The sequence below is a fragment of the Sinocyclocheilus rhinocerous genome, unplaced genomic scaffold, assembly GCF_001515625.1.
Source record: "Sinocyclocheilus rhinocerous isolate Xijiao unplaced genomic scaffold, SAMN03320098_v1.1 scaffold412, whole genome shotgun sequence".
Taxonomy (NCBI): domain Eukaryota; kingdom Metazoa; phylum Chordata; class Actinopteri; order Cypriniformes; family Cyprinidae; genus Sinocyclocheilus; species Sinocyclocheilus rhinocerous.
In genome coordinates this window covers 1,594,057-1,602,839 of record NW_015642498.1, presented here as the reverse complement: position 1 = coordinate 1,602,839, position 8,783 = coordinate 1,594,057, and the positions used below count along the sequence as shown (strand labels likewise).

The window sequence follows — 8,783 nt, the reverse complement described above, 5'->3', positions numbered from 1 at the left end:
TATAAGAAAATTATTTAACATGAATATTTTTCTCTTTAAAATGATCAAAATATAAATTTAAGCTTTTCTTTAATATGGCATAAAAGTGTTTCAAGCTACATGAAACCAACATAATTGCAAAGAGTTCATTGGTGAGATTTTGGCACAGGTGTTATACCAGTTTTTTAAATAGATTTTTCTTTATCAAATACATGGTTATATGTCATTGACCCTTGATTACTTAGCAGGTTTTGAGGTTTCATTGTTGTAGACGAAGTTGACCACTAAGTAGAAAAGTGGCAGCACTGTTTCTGGGTGAAAGTAGAAGATTTCCTGCTGGGAAGCAGGATGCGGCTTTGATTCAATGTAGTGTTGTTTCCACCCACTCCTTTTTGGGCTGTGGCCAAGCCACCCGCTCCAAACATGTTCTCCGGGCAGCTGGAATTTCTTTGACGTTTTTGCTAAATGCGTGTTTATAAGTTTGGCTGTCTGAAAAAGGATAGTTCACATTCCATTTGTTCCGACCCCTTTGAATCCGAAATGGAGCGCAATTGCTCCCACTAAAATTAATTGTTTCAATCTGTTTCACTACTTGTCTCCATCAGGGAGGCCTTAAGGGCTCAAGACTTCAATACGAAGAGGAAACGACAAATAATATATTGAATAGATGTACTTCCATCACCTCTAACCCTTGTCATGTCTTGATACTCTATGATTCACTCCAGACTAGAAGTCTTCTTGAGGATTAGCATGGTAAGAGAATCTTAAGAAGCACTCTTCTGATGCTAATGATGAAAAATGAATACCATCATAGTGCCATATAAAGCTTATCTCTGGAGCCTGTGGCCCATCAGGTAGAGGGTGAGAGCCCATGGAGGGCGTCAAAGGTTGACTGGGGAGTAGGAATCCATGACTCCAGCACCCTGTGTCTGTGTTTTCTTTTCCATGCCATCCTTTATGCAGAGGCGAGATAAGCATGTGCTTGTGGTGGGGACCAGGTGCGTGACTATCAGCCTCTCAAGGGATTTGTTTTGACAGGGGAGGGTCCAGAGGGGATGCAAGAGGGTCAACCCCTCTCTCGTTCTTTTTTTCAGTCTCTCTTTCTGCCCGTCTCTCCCTCTCTGCTTGTTTTCACAGGGAGCGCAGGCCACTCTCTGACGTCAGGTCCCACGCAGGGATGTTCCGTATAATCAGGAACCACTGCTTTGGTTCTGCCTGGTATTTATTTTTCTGCAACCTGTCAGTGCAAAGCCTCAGGCCTCTCATGATATTCCGATTCATGGATGAATGTGGCAACCGGGAGCAAGTCAGCTGGAGATTTCCCAATGCGTGCTTGGGCTCACTGTATAATGCTGCCCTGCTTTTATCAGACATAAAGAAAAGAGAGTATCTCAGCAAACACAGCAGCAGATTTCCTTCCAGGCTATTTCGTGAAAGCAGTCAAAGTTGACTTAATCACACACTATGATGCTTGGCCAGGAGGTTTGAGTCTTGAGATGCTGAGTTCCTATTTCCTCTCTTGGGCTGTGGCTTTTGGGTCTTCCATAATTCTCCCCCAACCCGAAAATCTTGAAGTTTCTCCCTCAGCCCACCCCTTCCCCCGGTCCTGTTGGAATGCCCTTTTTCCCTGCCACAAGATACTCCACTGTGGCTTTGGAGGCCACCTAGAATGGAGCAACTCTGCTAAGCCCACATTCAGAAATAGAGATTGAGGCTGTAAATTTAGCTCTTGTCAGGGCTCCTAGCCTCTTCCAAGGAGCATTGCCCATGCCCAATCTCATAAGATGCATTGTTAGTTGTAGGAATTATGGTACTTCAGAGGTACAGGCCACAGTTGTCAACTGTGCCTCACTAGACAAGCCAGAGGGAGCGAACTCTATGATTACCATCATTGCCCTGCGGCATCAACAACAATATTGCTGTCATTCCCATCAAAATCCTCATCATGTTTTATGATCTTTGTCCCCGCATAACCAGCTCGCTAAGAGTATGGGCTCTGATGTGGAGAAATGCTGTTGAATGTCTGAACAGCACAATATTGCTGTCATTCCCATCAAAATCCTCATCATGTTTTATGATCTTTGTCCCGCATAACCAGCTCGCTAAGAGTATGGGCTCTGATGTGGAGAAATGCTGTTGAATGTCTGAACAGCGCACTAGTCATGACCTACCGAGCTCAGATGGAACTGAACCTGGTGGTTACTCTGCTCCTGTTGACTTTGGCTTCTCCAAGGCAGACTTTTAGCTCAGCATCACCGCAGTGCGTTCGGAAAACACAGGTTGCTGGAAGTACAGCATTCAGCAGTGCTTTTCCAGAGTAGCTTGGTGAACTCTGCAAGGAAGACATGAAAATTAAATTCCGGCTTTTCTGTTGTGTTGAATTCGACCTCCTGCCTGGAGCGTTCAGTAACATATGATCCTCTGAGTAAATCACAGCAGTTTCTTTCAATATATAATTGTATATCATTTTCTCAGATTGAAGGTATAGGTGTCATTCATTGCTTTGCAGAATCGTTGGATTGCACTCTACAGTAAAATATGATGTTAATGAAGGAGGAACATGTTCATCATCTCATTAATGCACTTGATTCTAAATATATCAAACAGACATACACATAGGCTTAGTTTTGTGAGTGTTGAGTCTATCCCTTGAGGTATTAAATAAACTTTAGGTGCTCAGAGTAGGCTTAGGAACTGGACGTTGCAGTGTTAAAGTGCTCTGATGTGGTGGAAATCCTTGCTGTTTCTCCACACATCCCTGCTTTTAAACTGAACCAGATGGGCTCTTTCCATATAAAACTTTCACTCCCTTTCAAGTCTCACACCGGGCTAACGGCTGTTAAAAACCATGGTACATGTCATATTTTGCCCACTTAATAAAGTCTTTAATACATCAAGGGCTGCTCAGTTTCACACCACAGTTGAAAATCCATGTATGCAGGCATTTTGCCAGGTACAAAATGACAGACTGTTCAGTGATCATGGGCAATGATTTGTTTGTCCTCTGTTCATGTGAAATGAATCATATCTCCTGGGCTAAACACAAGAAAATGCCCTGATTATTTATTTGACATGAATTAGCAGGGAGGTCGGTGCCAGTGCTGTCAGCGCCACTGTCAGATTCTCCTCTTCACCCGCCACAAATGCTATGCAAACAGTCTAACACAAATTCTGTTGTCAGTCCACTGTCTCCGAGCCTTCCTGTCTTTCTGATTCTTCACCAACTATTTCCATGAACTGGGTGGGGATGATAGATGAGATGAGAGTGAAAGTAAAGTTGACAGCACAAAAAAAGGAAGCTAGACACAGCGAATTGGAGTTTGGCAGCTAAATCCAGGGAACTAGACAAACAACTTTAGTGTGGATTGTTTCCGGGATTAAAGAGAGTAGACTTTCTCTAACATCTGTTTGTGTTGGCCGTCACATATATACAGACTTACTTTCACTCCAAACAACCTCAAACGTTTCCCCTGTCTTTGGAGTGTTCTTTTTGCCCTCATTCTTTCATCACAGGATTCAGTTGTTCCAGCTGCAGCCAGTGTGAGGTGTCTATGTCCACCGATCTGAGCTGGGTTACCGAGAGACTGTTTTGACAGTTGGAGTGTGACGCGCTGTTGTGGAATGCTCTTCAAATGACAGAGGAGGAACCAGAGAGTTAGATCCATGTGTGTGCATATGAGAGAGACTCAGGTCTGGGTAATCAGGCAGTGAGGAGAGCAGACTGGTGGTTACCTTCCAGGGAAGTTCACGCCCCGAGAGCTGTTTGGTTTTGTAGTGGCGCTCTGTCAGAGGAGGAGTGGAAGAGAGAGAGGAGGAGGGGAGAATGTGTAGTGGAGGAGCCTTCTCAGTTACTGAGAGCAGCACACGCTGTCGGCAACAGAATGAGCGTGTCCGTGCTCTCTCCCGCTAGCAGCACTCTCTAAGAGACCATTCGCACCCCTCCCACCTCTTACAGTCCCTGCGAGACGTCAAGAGCAGACACAGGGCTCTCGTCTCTCTCTCTCTCTCTCTCTCTCTCTCTCACTTGTGGGAGAAAGCCACGAGAGACAACTCCTCCACTTTTTTCCCCTCCTTATTTCTCTCTGCGACTTGCACTCTGAGGGACTATGCCGGTAGTTGGCATTGCATCGAAACTCCGGCAGCCGGCTGTGGGGTCCAAACCCATCCACACTGCACTGCCCATCCCCAACCCTGAGAGAAGCAGCATGGCACATGGACTGACACCCAGGAGCTCGGAGCTCAGAGTCACGGAATCTTCTTTGCTCTCCTGTCAGCTGTCACTCAAGACGGAGATCCATGATAGGAGGTCAAGCTTGGTCCCAGCTCCAGCCACAACTTTGGCACGCAGCAGCAGAGAGGCAGAGGAGAGCAAGATCTGCAAGGTCAGTGAGACTGATGATGGCATTCAAAATGTGCTGTGTTTGGGTTGGTGTTTAGAGCAGGTACTGATTCGCTCTACAGGTGGCTCTTATGTTGCCTCAAGCTGGTAACGGTTCTTGTGGAATTATGATTTCATGCATATTTGGAAATAGATCAGCTAGAGGCCTGGTTGACCACTGCAAAATTTTAGCAGGTGCCATAGATCTGTCATGTCTAGACATTTGTATTCTATGTGGTAGCAGTTAAGCTGTAGTGCATATGTATAAATTTGGATTTATTTATTTCCAAAAATGAAAATTCTCTTATTTACTTACTTCGTAAGTCATTCCAAACGAAGTAACCACGAAGTGTGTTTTTTTTAACCACAGAATGAAGTAGCTAAGTCATACAACATGAGAGGGACGTAATAATGACAGAATTTTACTTTTTGACTAAACTATCCCTTTAATATCTGCAGGAAAACTCACACTGCTGAATCGTGTACTGCTTGAGCATGGCTAGTGTATCATTACAAACCATGTCATTCATGTGGCTGATACTTCCAGTTTGCGAGCGAGCTGTTGTAGTAGTTTTGTTGAGGCTATTAAGATCTCTATCTGTGAAATGAGGCATTAAGGCAATTTTAGGGGGTGTTTGCAGGGGAGATTCGGCCACCTGAGAAACCCTTGTGTGTAGTGGAGCGGTGCAGAACACTATCCCCCACGTGTGATGCTCCGTTACAGATAGATGGCTGGTGTCTCCCCCCTGCTCTACTGCTCTTTTCTCAGGCATCACTATATTAAAAAAGCACAGTTGCTAGCGAATGATAGACACGTATGGATTGCCCTGAACTGTTTCCCATTCAAAACAAAAGCATGCCAAGGTTTCTGAAAGCAATTTTCATACATTTGGCTGGAAACCAGAGCGGAGACAGAAGGAAGGCGGGGTGCTTTTGAGTGAAGGAAGTGAGAATCTTTCAAAAATCCCACCAAGCAGATTCATTTGAGATTTTGCTAGACCCGCTTGTCAAAACTGGAGGGAAAAAAATAGACTGTAGGGAAAAGACTTTCCTGTTTAGTAAGCTCATCCTGACCGTTGCATCATTTGTGACCTCCTTAGTTTTCCTCCTTCATTCTCAGATCCTAAAAGGCTGGATTTTCTTGAAACCTGCAGGAAGTGTGTGCTAACTTCAAAGCAGGGTCGTGGTTGACTAAGCACGGTTTCTGGTGCAGCGGTCACAAGCATGTTCAGGGTTGCTGCAGGGAAGCGGGGCCAAGAAAGAGGGGAAGTGTGTTTTATTATTAACTCAGTGCTCTGTGACCTAAGACACTGTTCACTCAAGTGTCATGCCCTTTAGTGAGAAGAAAGACTAGACTTGTCTTTTCACTTTAGCTTGCTGTTAAAAATGCAGTGGGAATGTTAAGACTGGTCATAAAGCTCAACTGAGCAAGCACTATATTTGAATATTAATAATGTTATTGTATATCATGTGACTGATTTTTAAAATCTTTTTCTGTTTCCTTAACTAAAGAAATGTCCCACCTGTCCCTTCCTGACTGATCACAGGGGAATAATTAGTCCTAATGTGGGCTTGTCCACTCAGGTCTTTCAACTCACTTTGAAAGGGCTGAAGAGCCTGAGGCAGTACTTACTTTCTCCTGACAGTCTAGTTTTGGTGGGGCTAGTAAATATCATAATCCAATGGCATGTCAGAGTGCATTCATTCAGTATATGTGGATTTGTTTATACCCACATGCCTGTTTGGACATGTTTGTAGTCATTCCCACAGAGGGCAGCATGTTCACCTTGTTTGGTGTTGACACAGACTTTATGCGGCTGCAGTTTGATTTGAATCATGTGGCGGGACAGCAAACTCATGACAAACTTTGCATTCAAGGACATCAGTCTACTGTGCAGCTGGCGGTGTTGTGATCTGCCGGTGCAATTTATCAAGTTTCCAAACAAACAAAAGCTCTGCAGAGCAAGATTTAAAGTAAACCCATGGAACAACTTCATGGCTAATGTGTAACAGTCGAGTGTGCTGTAGAAGCACTTTTGGATGCCTGTAAGAGAAGCGATACACAGGAGCCTGCGTAATGTACAGTGTGCAAGGGCCTCATCTCATGACAGTGTTAAGAGAGTGTAAAAAATGACGGTTGTGTAAGTGCAATATCCCGTAGTAAACAGAGGAAATATGTGGTTGGTCTGGTTGGTGAACTGATTATAGCTGACTCTATACACGTTATACACCTGAGAACAAGGGCAGTGAGGTGTGTTTGAGAATGTGTGTCTGTGGAAGGCTTGGTGAGAGAAAATACATGAGAACAAAAAGAAGGAAACAACAGGGTATTTTAATTAACTGTCTTCTGTGTCTGGGAAATAAGAAGCATAAGGAAATGTTTTCTAATTTAAACCTACTTCTATGAACTCTTACACAACTCTAGTACAGTAAATAAAAATCAGAACAGTACTCTAATTCAGCTTCCGTTGCTCTGCATTCCACGCACTTGACTTAACAACTGAATTGAAAATGGAATGACTCCACAGGCTGCTGTTCACTGTTATACAAGTATAAAATTGGGACATGAAGAATTCTCTTCTTGTTCAGAGTGAACACTTTTTGTTGTGTTTAGATCATCAAATAAAACAGCTGCTTATATAGATCCAAAAATAATGTTCCAGAAACGTTTTGTTGAGATAAATCCATCTGTTATATTTTATTACTCATATTTATTTATTATCCCAACAGCTTTTTGAAAATTCTCCTTTGAGTGCTTGGCTTTGAATGCATATGGGGTGGTGGAGACAGTCTTCTATACTGCATGTGGAAACTGAGGCATCCAGTGTAGAAGTATGACAGCAAAATCCCATTCTAAGAAGAACACGGGTCTTTCGCCCTGTGCAAATCTTCCGTTTGATTTGCCATCTTACATATTTCTTTAATGTGTTTTGTTGCGCTCTATGAATTGTCTTTTGTATTAAAGTTATGTGAAATCCCCCAGATGCTCTTAACTTTCAAAACTGGATTGTCAACAATAGGATGTAATTCAGCTGCTGTATTTACACCTCTCATTTTTGTTGACAGTTTAACTGTCCAGTGAAAAGCAGACTCCCTTAAACTCAGATCTCGCAGTTGTTAAATTTTTTGTATAACTTTTCTAAGGGGGATACAGTAGTTTAAAACTGGTATGACTTTCTAACAAAAGGAGGATATTTTGAAGAATATTCCACTTGTTTTTGACTTTATACAGGTGCATCTCAATAAATTAGAATGTCGTGGAAAAGTTCATTTATTTCAGTAATTCAACTCAAATTGTGTTGAGATAGTGAATTGGTGGGTTTTTGTTAAATGTGAGCCAAAATCATCACAATTAAAAGAACCAAAGACTTAAACTACTTCAGTCTGTGTGCATTGAATTTATTTAATACACGAGTTTCACAATTTGAGTTGAATTACTGAAATAAATGAACTTTTCCACGACATTATAATTTATTGAGATGCACCTGTATATATAAAAATAATTGGGTCAACAAACCTTTTAACTTTTTTGCAGTAATATCTCCCGGAAAATATCTTGAGGCCATTGTCCTTTCATCCTGTTACATATGCTTACACAGACACACACGCATGCATATTCATCTTCATTCTTAGTAAGCTTAGCGGTTCAGTCTAATAGTGAAATTCCCCAGAGCTCTCTACTTGTCCCATTCAAGATTTGTATGTGTGAGATTAAGAAGTCAGGGAATGTAAAAAGGCCACTGACGGCTCACAGTGTGTTAGAAGTAGTGGTTAGGGCTGCACGATTATGACAAAAATCATAATTGTCGATTATTCCCTTGAAATTGTAATTGCGATTATTAATTACGATTATCACAATTTACATTGAATTATGTTTATACCATAGTTTGATGCAACTGCATGCCGTATTTTTATATAAGCTGAAAACACTCTAACTGAAAAACCTTTAGTGCTTTTCTGCTACTGTAAAATTTACATTAATCGGCTGGCAACCCTGCTGCCAGTATTTTACTATAAAATCTACAGGTAATTTTTTACAGTGTAGCCTCATATGATTATTGAACTTTAAAAAGGCGACGATTTAACAATGACTGCATTTATAAGTATAATAATGTATTTCTTTTGAATGGTATTATAATGTTATACTAAAACTAAAACAATGGAAAAACCCTTAAGATAACATGTAGAAAGATAAAAACATATCTTAAGCGTGCAGAATAACATAAGTGGACTTTGAACAATTAATTGCCGCTTTGAATGATTACATAGTTGTGGTATCCATAATTGTAATTGCGATTAGAAATTCGATTAATTGTGCAGCCCTAGTAGTGGTCGACCGATATATCGCCAAGGCCGATAATATATATATATTTGGCATTTTTTAAATATCGGCATCGGCCGATAAGTTTTCCTGTTTGGCTGATGC

At 41.8% G+C, this 8,783-nt stretch overlaps 1 protein-coding gene across 2 annotated transcripts in view; it reads left to right on the top strand.

Moving 5' to 3' along the window:
- Nucleotides 1–3,851: 3,851 nt before the first annotated feature.
- LOC107755908 (neuron navigator 3) overlaps nucleotides 3,852–8,783 on the top strand; it is a 165,953-nt gene continuing 161,021 nt past the window's right edge. For both annotated transcript variants that reach the window (XM_016572867.1, XM_016572866.1), the window contains exon 1: nucleotides 3,852–4,361. In XM_016572867.1, coding sequence (XP_016428353.1) covers nucleotides 4,086–4,361 — 276 coding nt within the window. In that variant the 5' untranslated portion in view covers nucleotides 3,852–4,085. The remainder of the gene's footprint in view (nucleotides 4,362–8,783) is intronic.